Source organism: Nelusetta ayraudi, unplaced genomic scaffold, assembly GCF_046127955.1.
Source record: "Nelusetta ayraudi isolate G7.1 ecotype Tasmania unplaced genomic scaffold, CSIRO-AGI_Nayr_v1 ptg000120l, whole genome shotgun sequence".
Lineage (NCBI taxonomy): Eukaryota > Metazoa > Chordata > Actinopteri > Tetraodontiformes > Monacanthidae > Nelusetta > Nelusetta ayraudi.
Window position 1 is genome coordinate 1,409,659 of NW_027466170.1, and position 17,352 is coordinate 1,427,010.

General features: G+C 47.3%; 1 protein-coding gene across 3 annotated transcripts in view; it reads left to right on the forward strand.

Annotated features, from left to right (window-relative positions):
* LOC142904013 (leucine-rich repeat and fibronectin type III domain-containing protein 1-like protein) overlaps positions 1-17,352 on the forward strand; it is a 138,310-nt gene that overhangs the window by 108,280 nt on the left and 12,678 nt on the right. For 2 of the 3 annotated variants that reach the window (XM_076049945.1, XM_076049943.1), the window contains 2 exons: positions 8,838-9,493; positions 15,320-15,429. In XM_076049945.1, coding sequence (XP_075906060.1) covers positions 8,838-9,493; positions 15,320-15,372 — 709 coding nt within the window. In that variant the 3' untranslated portion in view covers positions 15,373-15,429. The remainder of the gene's footprint in view (positions 1-8,837; positions 9,494-15,319; positions 15,430-17,352) is intronic. The other variant, XM_076049946.1, reaches the window with a different exon arrangement.

Below are 17,352 nucleotides of genomic sequence, written 5' to 3' on the forward strand. Positions count from 1 at the left end.
CCAAGGGCCTCCTCAGGATTGTGGCGACGGCGACTGTTTTTTTTTTTGTGGTTGTTTTTGCCAGTGTTGGTTTATTTTTTGGGCTGCTCATTTTTGGTGGTACTCAAAAGGTTGGAAAACGATTTTGGTTTGGACGAGGCTCAGCGGTAATTCATAACATACTGGTGGCGACCCGGCTCACCATCTGGATGGCTCAGCAACAAAAAATATCTTCAATTTGCTTTAAGGACTCTCAATGTAGTTTTATTGAAAGTGTTTACAAGCCTACTTGGCAGGGTACTATGATCACTGGAGACTTGGCTGATCAAACAGTGGCAGCAGCTCTTGTGACTGAGACAAACTGAGATAAACACCTGTTTGAGCTGCTGACAGTGCAGCCCTGTGCTGCTGCTGCTGCTGCTGCTGCTGCTTGAATGATGTATAATTAAGAGTTGAATGGTTTTACCCAAACACACAAACGGACATGAATACAACGCAATCTCAAAACATTTGCCAAAATAATCTAATACAAGGCAACAGGAGAGTTAATTACAGCCTGTGTCCTCTCTGCATCATCTTTTCTGTCTCGCTAGCTAGCTAGGAGGCTAGTTAGCTATCTCGTCCTTCCAGTCATTCAAAGGGGATGACATCCTTCATTAGCTGCATTTCCATTAGTTCTTCGCAATTTAAAGCGATATTTCTAAAATGTTGACAAAGCACAACTGCGATTTGCAGGTGTTCCCATTGAATGGTGTGAAGCGCATAAGCCGTGATTCTTGTAAGATTAGAGAATTACGTTTGCTTTTGTTTGTTGTCAAGAATGGTTGTTATATTTTCTCTTTGATTTGGAAAATAAAAAAAAAAATCTATCTCCTTCTCCATCCAAACGTAATGCATCATTTTCACTGGAAGTGAACTGGTCATGTGACCACGGACGGACATCCGGTGATGTGTAAATGCGTTTCCATGACACTTTTGCGATACACCTCTGTATCAATACGTCTGCTTAACCAACTCATGAGATGGAAAAAACCTTTTAGCCATATGTAAGAGGTTTTATGAAGTTTCGGTTTTTCCATTCCCAGTTTTTTTACTGCAATATTTAGGTTTTGCACAATTCTAGGAGTGATGGAAGTTGAGAAGCTGCGCTTTTTTGCTTTCAGCTCCGATTGCGCCACTCACTCATGCCCCTGGATGGTGAGTCGCACAACCTAGGCGTGCTCTCCGACGGGATGACCGCGGCGAAATGACGGCCTGTCTGCCGCTAATGACCAGTTTGTGGTTGCTGGTGACAGAGACGACAGGAAGCGACATCTGACGGCGCCGATGCGGATTCCTACATAAAGCAATCAGGGGTGGGGTGGGGGGAGGTGGGGTTCGGAGGGTTCGGAGGGTTGGGGGGCGTTGGGGGGGCTCGGCTTGATGCAACTACGCTGGCGTGGAAAATTAATTTTTCAAGTAATTTCTGAGAAGGAGGTGACACATCGAGTGATGCAGAGAGGGCGCTGTTTCCATGGCGTCCGTGTTCGGGCGGTGACACATTGCTCCTCATCGCTGCACAGCGTTTTTCCTTCCTATTTCCCCGACTCTTAAAGCAGTTGCTTGGAGGGGGAGATTAGACCAGCCACTTGTATTAACAGGGATTACCAGCGGGGCTGACTAGTGAACTGTGTGAGAGAAAACACAGATTAGTGTAGTAGAGGTTTTAAAACACAGACAAACACACAGTTTGTCTGTGCTAAAGGTCACAGAAATACATCGAGTTGTGCTAAGCCGCTTCTTTGACTTCCTCACCTTTTGGAGATTTCCTTTGTTTTCGCTGTGTTGCATTTCTCTGTTCGACTGATGATGAACTCTGCTTTTTAATTTGAAGTACTTCATCTTAATGTGCCATGTGCAACTGGCCATAAACACCAGTGGGAACTGCAATAAGTGCAAAGTAGTACCACTATATTGCAGTAGAGGGCTCCACCTCTGCTTCAAGATCATATTTTTATGTCTCATTTTTAAGGTTTTTAAACAATATACTAAAACATGTTTGTATATCAGGACAAATGAGTCATCAACAACATTGAATACAGACTCAAAACATATAAATAGTCAGAAAACTACACATTTAGCCCTGTGTTTACAGCACCCATATGCATTTCTCTTGCTGCTGAAACTGAAAGATGAACCTCAGATTATTGATTGAAAAGTGTTTTTTTTTTTTTTTTTTTCTTTTTAGCACGGTGCCTGTATCTCTGTATCTCTACAGGACTGTGTGATGTTTTCAGGTTATCCCCTCAAGCTGTCGCTTTAATTTTTAATTAACGCAACACAAACACTTTTCAGAAGTCAAACTGATTAGACCGTGCTGGCAGGAAGTCAAAGGTCAGGGTGATTCCCTGACAAAACACCCGTTACGTAAAAGTCTTAGCATTAATTAAGGCTTTGCATAAACGTCTGAGAGGATAAAATAATGAAGCGATGATCGCTTTCATGCAAAAAGGTCACTTCAGTAGCTGTTACACAACGCGGCAACTGGAGAACACAAGAGGAGACACATGTTCCAACGGGTGAACTTCTCTGTTAGTCACAACATTTATTAGTCCGGAAAGACGGGAGTGTGAACTGCAACCCGAGTTTGTCCCCAAGGCTCCGTTTGTCCTTTTGTCTCCCCGCCGCATTCCCCCAAATTTTCCCCAAAAGTTTCAAGCTCATTTGGCTAATTATTTAGCGTGAAGGGCTTTTGCACTCTTCGCCCGGATCTGTTTTGTATGAATGTTGTAACACTGTAACATGTAACGTGATCAAGCGGTTCAGCCTTTTCAACTTTTATGAAAGGTAAAAGAAAAAATGATTTTTTTTTCCTGGTCAGCTTGATCTGATTAAACATCCCTTTTTAAAATAGTTCTTATTATTTTTTTTTTTCCTCACAAAGGTCAGTCGCAAGTACAATTAAATTTGGGATAATTTGCCACACCAGACAAGTTGAAAGCCGGGCGGCTACTAATAAACCCCCAACTTTCACCACTAATTATGTCCCATTATGAGTTATTGCCTGGAACAATAACTGTGATCACATGCTAATAAGGTTGTTCTCCCGCTTGCGTTTTTTTTGTTTTTTTTTTCCGAGGGTGGCACACAGCACTGTGAGTGCTAATGTGTTAGCTTTCCATGGCGGGATTTGCTTTGTTTCTATTTAATTTTATTTGAGTAGATTTTTCTTCCCCTTCTTTTGAATGAGCCGGGCTGTCTTTTCAGTTGTGTGTGCGTGTGTGTGTGTGTGCGTGTGTTTGCGTGCGTGCGTGCGTGCGTGCACACGTTTCCTTGCATGTGTGAGCTTGTATGTGTGCCCGTAGGCGGAAGGGAAAGCCGAGAAACTAAAAGTGGCCGACTGTTGATTCAGTGTTCCGTCCGTGTGTGTGTGTGTGTGTGTGTGTGTGTGTGTGTGTGTGTGTGCGTGTCCGTATGTGTGTGTATTTGTGCGGGATGCAGCCGCACAAATCTCCCAGATTTTTTTTTCTTTTTTTCGTTTTTCTTTTTTTTTGTCTGCTCTGCAGCTCTGGGTCCTGGTGAGCTGTGGCGAGGAGGAGCCCATGAAGTTGTTTACCTCTTTGTGACAGTGTGTACGGGCGCTGAGCGCACCATCCAGAACGCTGCTGTGTCAAATGTTCCCACTGAACCCCTTTTTTTTGGCTGAACACGAGTCCCCTTCCCGTTTTTTTTTTGTTTTTTTTCCTGCAGAACTAGCACTCCAGTTCAGAAGAGGCCGTCCTCAGAGGCGCTGCGGCTAAATATTGATGTGCTACAAGTGCAACATCCGTCACGGCAGATTTGTGCGACTGGTGACGCACTAGGAGCAGCAGATGCCAGGCGACGAGCGCGTGAAAAGCCATATGCTGATTTTAATCAAATATCATTGGGTTGGAGGAAAAAAATAACTTTCATCTTTCAAATGCGTCGGGCAAAAGCCAGAGAAAAAGGGAATAAACGGCGGTTGGATCAAACCTCGACAAGACACCACATCTTTTTATTGCCTCAAGGTTGTTTCATGAATGAATAAAAAGACATCCAGATTTCAAGAATGACGGGAAAACGGCTTTCAAACGGACGGGGGTATTTACAGCACCGGCCTCTCGCTCGGCCCTTCCCGCTTTTTTATCTTCTTACTGTTATATTTGGCCTTAACAGTCCATTTCATAAAGAATTCACGACAGCAAGACGTCCCTCCAGCCTGCAAATGTCCGGTGAATGGAAGGATAATCCATCCTCGTGTCGCTCGCTCCGCTCTTCTGACAGCGTGCACACAGTTCCGGAAAAGCAGTCTGTTTTCTGCGGAAACGCAACATTTTTTCCAATAAAAAAAGACAAGTTTGTCTCACCGTGAAGGTCAGCCTTGAAAAGTCCCCAAATTCACTAAAACTTCCAGTTGTGATGTCAAACAAGAGGTTCGAGAGTCTATTTCTGCAGAAGGCTGCAAACAGGGGGCTAAACATGCTTTTTCACCTCAGGAAATCTATTGAGATCTTTTGAAAACCTGCTCCTGTGACTCATCGGGATCCGTGACATAACACGGAACCTTACGGGGGCCGAGCTGCACTAAAGCAAATTAAAAAGTTCAAATTCCTTATTAAAATCGTGTTTTAGTGCCCACAGGATTGCGCCTGCTGTCACACATTTTCTCCAAGAGGAGTAACGGGGCCTAATTAAATCGACGTGCAGTGAGAGAGATATAGAGAACGAGAGCTGACTGAAAAAAAAGAGCCGCTGACAGCAGTTTGCACCTGTGGAAAATGTCAGGAGCGGCTAACTGATCGCAGCACTTTCACTTTGATCTACTAAAATAGAATACATAGCAGCCTCCATGGGTCGATGGTGAGCAGCAACACTATATAGAGCTCAGGGTGTGTGAATTAGCTGAAAACAACAGGAGCCAGTGGTGCCATTTGTGTGTGTGTGTGTGTGTGTGTGTGTGTGTGTGTGTGTGTGTGTGTGTGTGTTCATCACGACTTGCACATGTGTTGTTAAAGTGAAGATGAGTGTTGAAAGGTGCCTCCACTGTCGCCATGACAATTTTAAGACTCAGTCACGACTTTTGTGATTATTCAGCTCCCCCAAGCAGTGTCACAAATCAAAAGCATGAATCACACTTTGTCCTCTGTGTGTGTGTGTGTGTGTGTGTGTGTGTGTGTGTGCTAAAAAGTAAAGTATGCTTTGCAGGTTGAACAATAAGTTGCTTGTTACACTGGGAAGCACTGCGTCAGACTGCCTGATATCGGATTTTGCCGCAGCCCACGTGTGCTTTGAGGATTTTTCCGCTGAAGGACGCCGTCGGCACTGCTCTGATTTCCCCGAAGTTCCCGCCTAATAAACTGTGATTTAGTTTTGCCACAGTTGCAGAGATGAGAGAAGAGAGACAAACAGCAGCGGTATCAATTTGTTCAAACACAGTTTGGAGACCTCCTGCTCTCCTTCGCAGTCTAATAAGACCCGCTGACTTTATCCTTTACTGGCCCTGCGGTCGCGACAGAGGGAACCCCTCCACCCTCCCACCTTCCTCCCCCCTCCCCCAGGCCCCGCCCCCCACCCCCCACCTCCCCCTTCAGGTCCGGCTCTGCTCTGCACATCCTGCCGTTATTCTTCTGGACAACGCTCCCGGGCTAATTTAGCTCCTTATTAAAGAGTCAGTCGTGTCACGGCAGAATTTACAAGCACACAGGGTGGCGCAAACACACACACACACACACACACACACACACACACACACATGCACGGAGCCGATCTTCCACGATATACGACCTGGTGGAGGTTCAATGCAATCAATGAGCTCGGTGCTGAGAGAAGACGCTGCTGGCTGCCTGCTGGCTTCTGCTCGCGCGCACACACATACACACACACACACACACACATACACACACACACACACACACACACATACAAAGCTTCCCTGGGCTCTCCCCCTAATCCTGAGAACCCTTTCTATCTCAGTGCAGAGGTGAGAATATGGTTATGATGGAGAGAGAGAGAGAGAGAGAGAGAGAGAGAGAGAGAGAGAGAGAGAGAGAGAGAGAGAGAGAGAGAGCTGGGTAATGGTTGAAGGAAACAAATGAACTCAGATATAAAACATGATTTGTTTGATTTTCTCTGGAAGTGTGGAAGTCCAAACTGTTTTTGGTGTTTGAGTTTAAAAGTGCTTCTGTTTTGCAGTTGCTGGTCTGCATTTTCCTCCCATCTGATCTTTCCCACAAGTCCTTCACCTGAGTTAATTATGAGTCCATCAACAGTAAGGGAAGAGGAGCCCCAGTATCCCGCCGTTCTATCTGGTGCTGCGGAAAATAAATGCAGCGATTGCTGCAGTTGTCCAATAGAAATTCCTGCTTGCGTTGTACGGCAATTTGGATAAAAGCAACTCCTAATTGAAATTGCCTGGAAAAAAAACGGTTGTCTCTGGTGGCTTGCAAGCGAACCCTGGTGCGGTTCGCATGAATGTCAATGCAAATGGCCCATCTCGGAAAAACCGAACCCGGAAGAGAGCCAGAGAGAGGAGGTGGCAGCGATGATTAATTCCGCCTTGTCATGAATGTCATTAGAACAATTGTGTTTGAATCACATGAGCGAGGCTGACGTTGAGCGTAAACAGCCGACAGACACATTGCTGCTTGACGATTCCACTCATTACACCGAACGTCCCTGGAGAAGGTGACAGACAAAACTGACTCAAGCGATAGAAAGGGAAAAAAAAAACATCTCAACAACTGTATTCCTGGGTTGCATTTTTCTCTCCTCCTCCACTCTTTCCCCAAGGAAAATATACTGACAAAGAAGAAGAAGAAAAAAAAAACTAGAGGTTACGCTGTTTACCGTGGGAAAGCCCCTCGATGGAAGTCAACAATGGTGGGAATTTGGAACGTGTTTAATCAGAGCAGGAAGATTTCTGCGGCTGCAGGGGGTCTGAGTCTGCGTGTCTGTCAGATGAAGGGCTCATGAATTCCAACTCTGTGGGGAAATAAGAGCGATGAGGTGGCTGTCGTGCCTCAGGCAGCGTGACTCTAAAAAAATAATAATAAATAAATAAATACAGGCTGATGTGCGTATGTGCCGTGTGCTTCCAGTAGTGGGCGCTAGGAAAGTAGCAAATTGTTCTGGACGGCGGTAGTTCCAGCTCAGGGCACAGCGCCCGCTGCACAGTGGGGGGGGGGGGGGGGGGGCGTGATTGCGTGTCTGCTGTGATTCAGCCACAGCGCCCCCTGCCTGAGTGTTAGTGTTAGAGTAGCATGTGTAGTCATCTTTGCCAGACAAAGAATGAAGAAAAAAAAAAAAACAATTTTGAATTGGTTTGACTCAGGACCCTGCGGCTGTGAACGACTGTGCAGGTTAATGCGCTCATAGTGCTGAGATAGTGGGCGTGGCCAGAGTTAACGGCAGCAAAAAGAAATGTCATGGAAACCATCACTGTTTGACATTTATCCTCAGTTTTGGAAAATAGCTTCTCCAATCCATCCCAAACAGCCCATTCATCCGTCAAGACACCCTGATAAAGCGACTAAAAACGGCAGCGTATGAAAGTGAGGAGGGGGGCGGGGGGGTGGGGAGTGGGTGGTGGGGTGGCGTTGGGGGAGGAAGTGGCGCTGAGTAGATCGTTTGTCATAAAAGAGCGGCCGTGCCTCACAAGTTTCAGGAGCAATGAGGCGCGACGTGAAATGTTCCTCTGTAAGGTGCTGAGTCCGTTCTTGTCTCTTCCATTAAACTCAGCGGCCCAGACGCTTAAAATGGCCAATTTAACCTTCTTCCCAATCTCAGAACTGCTCCTTCTTCCAAGGTTTAAGGTATAAAAATGACAGTTTCACCTGCGTTGGCCTCGACCGGCTGGCTCACCTCAACCCTCTCATTTATTTATTTTTTCCCTCACACGTGTTCTGACACTGTTGCGACACGGAAAAAAAGCTTCCATGTGTGTATATTGTGTTACATTTTTTTTTTGAGGCCCACTTGTGTCCTACTTAAAGAGACACACGAGCATAAAATTTAATTAAACAATACGTCGTGTTTTCATGCAGTCGGACTAGAAATTGAGAACTGTTATTGACAAGCATGTACATTTGCATACGGAGCGGCTCCACTTGCATATGCAGCCGTATCGTGTGACCACTTACCGCGACATCACAGCTGCTATACGAAAGATGTGAGATCAAACCGGGGGCACTTCAAAATGATAAATTCATAAATAAATCCATGAATTCATTTGGAGGTGGCCTTTCCCAGATAGAATTTGCTGATGAGAGCAGCACGTCTGCAGAGTGGTGCTGGAAACGCCTGCTCTCTGCAGGGCAGGGCCCTCAGTCAACACCTGCCATTGCAGATTTCTATATATTTTGGAGCTTCAACTTGAAGCGGCAACGTGGAACATCAACAAGGCCACACATTAGCGTCCTGATACTGTCACTATGTCCATACATCCATTCATTTTCAATACCTGCTTCTTAATTTGCTGGAGCCTATCCCAGCTGTCATAGGGCGAAGGCAGGGTGACACCCTGGACAAGTCGCCAGTTCATCGCAGGGCCACATGAAGACAAATAATCATTCACACTCACACACACCTGCGGTCAGTTTCCAACTCACCTCACGTGTTTTGGACTGTGGGAGGCAGCTGGTGAACCCAGACAGAACCCGCGCAGACACAGGGAGAAAATGCAAACTTCACACAGAAAGGCCCCAAGCCCGGACTGGAACCCACTGGGCCACCATGCCACCTGTCACTACGTCACATATGAAGTATCTGAATGAAAATCCAATCCAGTTTGTTTCAGCTGATGCACATTATTACCAAAATCATCCCCACTGACTCTTTCCTTATCTGTGTTGTTTTTGAAGGATGATTCCCTCGAACAGCAACGACTTCCTGGTGCGGGACCTGGCCGCCGGACGGAACTACGACCTCTGCGTCCTGGCCGTGTTCGACGACGTGGTGACCTCGCTGACGGCGACTCGCCCGCTGGGCTGCCTGTCGTTCACCACCGACACGGAGTTCAGCCAGTGCCAGGAGCTGCGCAGCCACTTCCTGGGCGGTACCATGATCATCATCATCGGGGGGATCATCGTCGCCTCCGTGCTGGTTTTCATCATCATCCTGATGATCCGCTACAAAGTTTACAGCAGCCAAGGGGCCAGCAACGGCAAAGTGGCCATGGCGGCGAGCGCCGGCACCAGACCGCAGAGCAACGGGCAGCAGGGCGGCGGCGCCAGCGTCCAGGTCCTCCCTCGCTCCGCCTCCAAAATGCCCGACAGTCACGAGGAGCAGGCGATGGCGCCGTCCCGGGCCATGTCACCCAGCAACACTTTGAGGGACACGGTGGCGCTGGTGGAGGAGGACGGCAGCGGGCGGAGCATAATGACAAGGACCGATGCCTCGGCCAACGAGGAGTTGCTCTCGCCCACCAAGATGCGCTTCTCCTCCCGGGTGGCGATCGAGATGAAGAGCAGACCGCCGTCCGTGGCCAAGGAGCCCACCTCGCCCAAGGAGCTGGCAGGTAATGGAGAGAAAGATCTGGGGCGGGGGGGCGCAGTCTAAGGCGAATACACACTGTCACAAGAGTCTAAAGACAGAAGTCTCACGATACGACAACTTTACGACCAACGGCTACTAACCAACCAATAGGAATGAACGTACGAACGTAATGATCACTGCGACGGACAAGATAGATATTGTAAAGTCATCTCGAGTACGCATTTTTATACACATAGTGTCTGTACGTGTCGATAAATAACAGTACCAGTTACGTTATTGTCGAACGCTAGTAGCGTAGAAGCTAATAATTACGTACATTCAACTCTGCCTGCAAAACAGACATGTCGTGTTTGCCTCTTTCACAAAGCCAGGACCAGGGGTCCACATTCTTCTGCTCTTCTTTTTTGCGCGTACATGAATGTGCTATAATAACTATAAAGTTTTTCATCTTGGTTTTGGCAGGGTACGAGTAGAGCACCTGGATCTAATGCGTGCTGAAAATCTTGTATATTGCTGTGCGTTGTTGCCTGCGAGTTAGCAAACGGTCATTGTACAGTCTGTCAAACTTAATATGACAATAATGAGGATTCATGACACACAGAGTGGCATGTAGCGATGGTATAAGACCACAAAAATCTGGAGCCTAACACCGCTGGGTCAGATTTGGTCAAGTCAGGAGAAGGCGGAGCCGGTGGCGTCCCACTCGGTGTCCTACTGCTGTAGTTCAGGTGAGCGCTCCCACACTGCAAACTGTTGGATTTGGAGCCACCTGCGCCAGGGCTTGTTTTTGCCAAGGGACGGTGACAAAGCCGAGTGGCTCATAGTAAACAGCATGAGATTCGGCTGAGACTCTGGCAGTCGTCTTCAGTGACAGATTGAAAAATGCTGCACCAAAAAAGCCAAAATAATGATGATCAAAAGTATCTGAAAGAGATGGAAGTCAGCGCCTGGAAAACTGCCATGCATTCCAGCAGAGAGGGAAACATTATTTGTGCTTGCGGTGTAAATTGTCATTGAGGCGGTGAATTTATTGGTGCAGCAGAGCAAGGATGTTTCCCGCAGACAGAGAAAATCTGGAAAGGGGAAATGTCGCACAAATGCAACAACTTTGAGGTATCAAACAGAAGCAGGTGGGCAAAGAAAAAAAAAATAAGTAGCTGAACTCCTTCTGGAGCACTGACATCCAGATCAACATCTGTATATTTGTCCCCAGGCACTGACAGCCAGCAGGCATTGAGATATAAAAAAAAAATAATAAAAAACCCTCGGGGCTGAAGGTGCAGGCGAGTCAGAGAGTCTGGAGAGGAGAAGAAGAAGAAGACGAAGAAAGAGAGAAGGAGGAGAAGTGACCCAGACAGGGAGGAGGAGGGGTGAGGAGAGGAGAGGAGAGGAGAGCGTTCATTCTGCAGCATTTCTTTTATTTTAGGGTAACTTTGCTTTTAATGAGGGACGGACTGGCCATTTAACTACTTCTACAACTAATAAATGTTTATTGACTGTGAAGCAGCTTGCTGTGGCCGAGGAGGAATTAGCCTCATCTGTAAGTACAGTCAGCTGGTCGCCACTGGTGCGATGAAGCAGATGCAGGAAGTAAATAAATAAATAAATAAATAAATAAACAAAAAATGAAAAATTCAGAATATAGATGTATATTTTGAAGAAAAGGGAGATTATTCTTACAATTGCAAAAAAAAAACCAAGAACTTATGCCCTCGGACAGCGTAGCTTCAGATTTTCCCTCTCTTATCAAAGATTGACATGAAAAACAATAACCTTAAAGAAACAAAAGCAACAACAAGCCAACGTGTCCTACAGTTGAAATGACAGGCCGGAGTCGGGAGGAGTCTCAACCCGATTTTCCACGCCGAAAACTGTCAAGTTTGTGGCTTCAGAGGCGGGAGCTGCGTCGTTTTGGGCTTTTTTGTTCGCCGCCTCGCCTCCGCCTCTTGTTTCTCTTGTCGGCTTACGGATCATCCGCCAATGCCAGCTTTCACAAAGTGTTTTCAGTTCCCCCTCTGACAGTGCGGCGCCGCCGACGGGGGTCTGCTGGAGGGCAGAGCGGAGATGAGATGCGACCGATCCCGACATCTGTTTTCTTTTCTCCCTCTGAATTATTACGAACCGTTGGCGACGCGCAGCTCGACGGAAGTCTGAATCGGTTTCAAAAGTGCGACAATACAGCGTGATGACCGAACACCGTTCTTCAGTAATTACCATTAAATGCTAAAGAGATCCTCAGCATTCTATCTATATGTAATGTAATCAGGTTCCTCTTTGCTCAATGAAAGCTCTCATGGCTGCAGCAAGAAACGGGGAAAAAAAAAAACCTGAGAACTTTTTCCAACATTTTTCCCTCCTCCTGGCTGAATTCCACCTGTGCAGCCCCGCTCCCGCTCCCCCCCGCTGCCCCTTTAACACCAATCCACTCTGGAGAATGGAGTTTCATTAGAGCAAATGAACGCGAGACACCATTTCACACGAGTAGTTTTAAAAAGCCGGGTCGCGATGCTTTATCAGTGGCTAATGTGTCATTCAATTGGCCCTCGTGGATGGGATGAAATGAGGTGTCGTTGAGGCTAACACCGATAGAGGTCGTGGCTGGAGAAGGCTGGAGCGGGAGGTGGATTAACCCCGGCCAGCTGCGGAAAATATTTTTCAACCTTTCGTAAACTCTGTCAGCGGTGGGTCATGTTTTTAATTGACCCGCCGTCCATTAAATGTGAAAGAAAAAAAACAGGCATTTGCTCAAAATGCTTTTACTTTTACAGTTGAAGAAGTTGGCGCCCTGAGTCATTTTCCCTGCCGATCCTGAAGGGATCTTTGAAGTGAGCAGGAGGCTGAGCCGGAGTTCTCCAGGAGTTTGAAGGCCAAATTAGAGTTTGAAGAGACGGGTTCTGATGGGTGCTCATTAGGATGGTACCTGGGCTGGAGTTCGGCAGGCAGGGACAGACAACTTTTCACTTTGCTGGAGAGACGAGGTGCCTGAAAAAGAGCGAAAGAAAGAAAAAAGGGACTCCGTTATCTCCCCAACAGGTTCAATTAAGAAGTTCAAGCGTATCTTACCTTCCATGAACTGTGAAATGTGTCAGTCAGGCAACTTTTCAAAGAGAACAACACAATAGTTGTTAGTGTTTTTTTTTTTTTTTTTGCTGACTCACACAGGGAGGGACAAAAGTTTAAGCCGTCGTTGCTGTTTTTTTAGTTACTGTTGCCACTTTGAGGACGGACCGGCAATAAGCGATTAAACCCATCTGTTTGCAAGGAGGAAAGAAAAGTGGGCTTTCTGAGGGTGCGTGAGATGTGCAAACTAGCGACGCGTTTTTCTTGGTTGCTGCATTGCAGGGAAAGGCGACATTGATCTGATCATAGGGAACGGCGGTGACTCAGAGCGACTGAGGAGCAGACACTGACACACACACACACACACACACACAGAGGAGCCATTAAAAAGGCCCACAGCTTGACCCCCTGCATGCCAGCGTTACACAGTCTCCACGTGGGTGGAAGTTTGCAACGAACCGGCGCACGAGTCGTGTTCGCAAGTGATTCTGAAAAATCCTTTGAAAGAGGAAAAGGTCAGATTCGTCATTTGTTGGGGTAAAAAAAAACTGAGTTCATATGACAACATGGAAAAGCAAGACTGCTTTTTATTTTTGTTCACTTCTGAAAAGATATTTGTCTGTAGGGTTAAAACAAAGCATATTTAGCCTGCTGTTTGCAGCCCCCTTGCTTAATACACTGTTTTTTTGGCTTCGCGTGAAACACTGATTTTTGGTTTGGACCTTCCACTTGTTTGGAAGTGGACAAAAACCAGGCCGGTCTCAGTACCGTTGAACTTTGTGACATCACAAAGTGCTCCTTTCCAGAACTGTGCACTTTGGAAAAGTCACATTTTTGTTCAAAAGGGACCTTTTGAGTGTGCGGTCGATGACAAAAAGAGGAACAGATTTCTCTCCTATGAGTAAACGAAGGATGAACGAGGAGAATTTGACTTCTCGTCGGGCGGCGGCATGAATACTGAGTGGGGAATCCCGCAATGAGAGTAATTATGTGCTCGGCATAATGTATCGTGATTATGTGATGCACAGTGATATCGGTTCAACAGCCAAACAGCAAGTAGGAGTGCGCGTCATTGGTTAATTACTGTGTGATTACATAAATATACCTCCACCTTCCCCCCCCCCCCCCCCCCGCCCCCTCCCCCCGTGCCGTGCAATGACTCGTTTTAAAGTGAGCTCTTTGATTGTTTCCTGCCTGCGTGCACTTCAAACGGTATCAATACAGAAACACTGCGTGCGGCTACTGTTACTGTTAATGGAAAAGGAAAAAAAAAAAAAAAAGGCGGCCAGGCTGACGGATGGAAAAATACTTTGGCTGCTGGCAGGCGACTGAAGTCCAGCTCCTTCTTGCAGTCCTGCATAAATGAGCCTCGTGTAAAAGGACAAACGCATCAGCTCGTGACTCGGGCGACCTTTAGTCCCCGGCGCCAGCCTGGGCCCTCGCCATGCACGTGTGTATGCAAGGCAGAGAGGCAGGAAGTTCTAATGGAGGTTCTAACAGGTTCGCAGCAGGGAAAATTAATTGGGCGAATTTGAAAATGTCCTGAGAGTTGAGCTGACGGCGGACATGTTCAACGCTACATGCGCAAATTAAATGTTCACAGCGTGCGGTAAATCTGTGTGCACCTTACCAAGTCGTCTATTAAAACTAAATGTCCTCAAGTGAGCATAGGACAACACTTAACACTTAAATTGTGTTTCTTTTGAAAAAGCAACTCTCCAGGATTCCCACGGAACACTGAGATTAAGCATGTGCTGAACTTCAGATCTCCAGTGAAGCAGTCCCACGTGATGAATAAAGAGCAATTATTAGCCCTTTGTTTGCAACCTTCCCGACAGAATGCAGAGTCACTGCTCTCTGCTACACCTGGTGCTTAATTGGTTGTTAAAAAACATGAGGGCGGAGCCAACATCTTTCTGGGGGACGAGTAAGGGAGGGATTGGTGCACTTTGTGACATCACAAAGGGCTGATCTTCAGTAAAGCATGCGGGAAAACATTGTCAAAGTAAAGGCACAGCTTAGATGAGATGTCGCTGAGGTTGTGAGTGTGAACAGTTCAAACTGGGTGAACATATGAAGGGATTCAAAAACGAGGCGACCCCCAAAGTCGAGACAGCGACCAGACCCCCGGCGAGTGTCCGGACCAACCAGGTGTCGGCTCCCCCTGCAGGGCCTGGTCAACCGGCGCAGGAGCTGTAAGCGCCCCCTGCTGGCCGAGACTCTCCCCGGAGGGTCGGCGGAGTGTAGACGACAGAAGACAAGGACGAGCCAGATTGCGTGAAGTGCAGGCGTGTGTTCCCTCCTCTTCCTCCTCCTCCTCCTCCGTCCTCCCCTCCCCCCAAACCCTCCGCCCTCCCGGTGTCCCGCGGCCGACCCTCTTCCCTGTCGCTCCTGAGTGTGTTTTAATCTGTCATCACTTCTGGCCGCGTCGTCCCGTATGCTGGGCCTCATCCTTCACTGCCGTCTGTCTCCCCGAATCCGTCTCCCGTCTCTGGCAACAGCCGCCCCTCCCCCCAGCCCCCACCCCTGCTCACCCACCCGCTCACTCCTCCCCCACCCCCCATCCTCTCCCTCCAACTGTCCCGACTCTACGCTGCTCCCTCCCCTTTTCTCTGTCGCTGCTTTTTTGCCGCTGTTTTTTTTTATTTTTTTTTGCTGCATCTGTGTCAGTGGATTTTCACTTATTGTTTCTCTTGGTGTCTTCACTCTCTGTCTCTCTTCCTCTCCTCCGTCTCTCTCTCTTCTCTCTGTCTGTCTCCTTCTCTCTCTGTCTTCTCTCCGTCGGCAGCGGCAGACGTCAGGCGGCCTCCTAGTGTCGAGTGGAGGGACTTTAAGATCTGAGGGGTCTCTCAGGCCTCACACTGAGAGAGAAAAGCACGTCGACAGCAAACACAATGAGTAATGACTTAAAACTTCAGTCCCCCTCCCAGGATTTGTTCCCCCCCTCTGCTTCTCCCCGCCGTCCCACCCTTGACTCTGGGCATGCGTCACTTTCCCCCCGCAGCGGTCTGCAGGAGTCTCACTCCGTGCAATTCGCTGATGTGTTACAGTCCAACCTGTTTTTTTTTTTGTTTTTTTTTCTCAAATTTGACTCATATTTCACAGCAAAGCATCTTTTTTGTAGCCACAAAAACTAGCGAAACCAGCATTTTCAGCTTTCTTTCTTTGTGACCTTTGTGACGTCACAAAACTGCAAGTTTTAGCGCACACTGTGTGACAAAGAGAATAAAGGATGGACTTTTCTCACATCTGTGAGTTTTTGGCAGCATCGTCTTTGCCAGAAACCTTTGATTTTGGTCTTTTTTGAACAGTTAAGTATAAATCTTTCCTCCTTTTTTGCACGCGTCTATTGTGACACCAGACGTCAGTGCTACAGTGTCACTGTGTTTGACACATCAAAACCTTCAAGAACTGTTCACAGATTCCTGATGGTGTTCAGCACAAGCAGAGAAGCTGCTCTATTTTTGTGCTCTATTTTTCTCTCATGCAAGTTACTGGCACTGAGTCCTGAATCTGTGAGACGACCAACTTCAAAGCGGTAAATTGAGCGCAAACATTCGCCCATTGATTGCGGACGGTCGGTCGATCGGGTGTAACTAAGAGTTCGGTCTTTTCCCAGAGCGCACGTTAACACACCAGGAGGAGGGACGGCGACTTGCTGAGATCAGAGTGTCCAGAGGTAGAACTCATCCCTTCGGGAAAATAGATAAATAAACAAACAAACAAACAAACAGAGCAGCTTGGACTAATACAATGGCAAAGTTTGTCAAGTGTGCGACCCAGTCCTTTTATATCTAATATTCTCTTTATCTTCCTTTCCTCTTCTCCATTCCCTTCTGCCAAACACTGACCATAAAAACCACAGATGTCCATTTGCATCTGCAAAATGTCATTTCTTTTTAAATCAAATGTATCATTTTCTTTTCATTCTTCTCGTCTCTCGTCTCTTCCTTCCCCTCCCCTCCATCATTCTCATCCCTTTTTCATCCTCTTCTGTTTCTTCTGGATGCCCAGCGTGCAATGCGGCTGTTTACTCTCTCATTCTGTGATGCTCTTCCCCTCCGTTACGTCTTTTCACTTAATTCACAGCCCTCTTTTGTGTGCGCCGTTCCTTTTCCATCCTCCCCGACTTCCGCCGCTCGCGTTGCATTATCGCTCTCTCCTCCCTGCGCCGCCCTGATCGCCGCCATCCGTCTGGGGAGGGGGCGGGACGGTGGCGGCGGCGGGTGGGGGGAGAGGAAAACGGGATGATGGAGGAACAGTCGGGGGAGAAGCGCGGCGGCTTGGTGATGGATGAAAACACTCGGAGGCATTCAAATGACTCTGCTTTATTCCCAAACTGACACAATAAACACTGGCTGTGCACGGAGCCGGTTAAGGAGCGCTCTCACTGACAAATACAGTTTAAAGAAAACGCTCTTTTGACAAACACGGCCATTAGAAGTAACAGCTGTGGCAATATCCTGTCCCACTGGCTTCATCACTCTTCCAGCTATTGCATGTTTCATCCTCTCCCCATTCCCCCCATCCGCTTCCCCCGTCAGGCAACCTGTACTGGTAAATGTATTTGTTTTGTATTGTGCTTTGAAACCAGGTGGAAGATTTCCCAGATGGTTCTTAGAGCCCACAGAAAGTGTTTAATTAAAGTGTTGTTAAGGCAAACCGGTCACCAATTTAACCTCAGCCTGGATGTATTGTATGAACCGGAGACTGGACTTCCAACATGTCACGTTGCGTTATTTCCTGTGGCTGAACTCGTTCAGATTGGCTGATGTGTTCTGATGCATCATGGGAGCTAGAAACTCATGATGGGAAGTGACA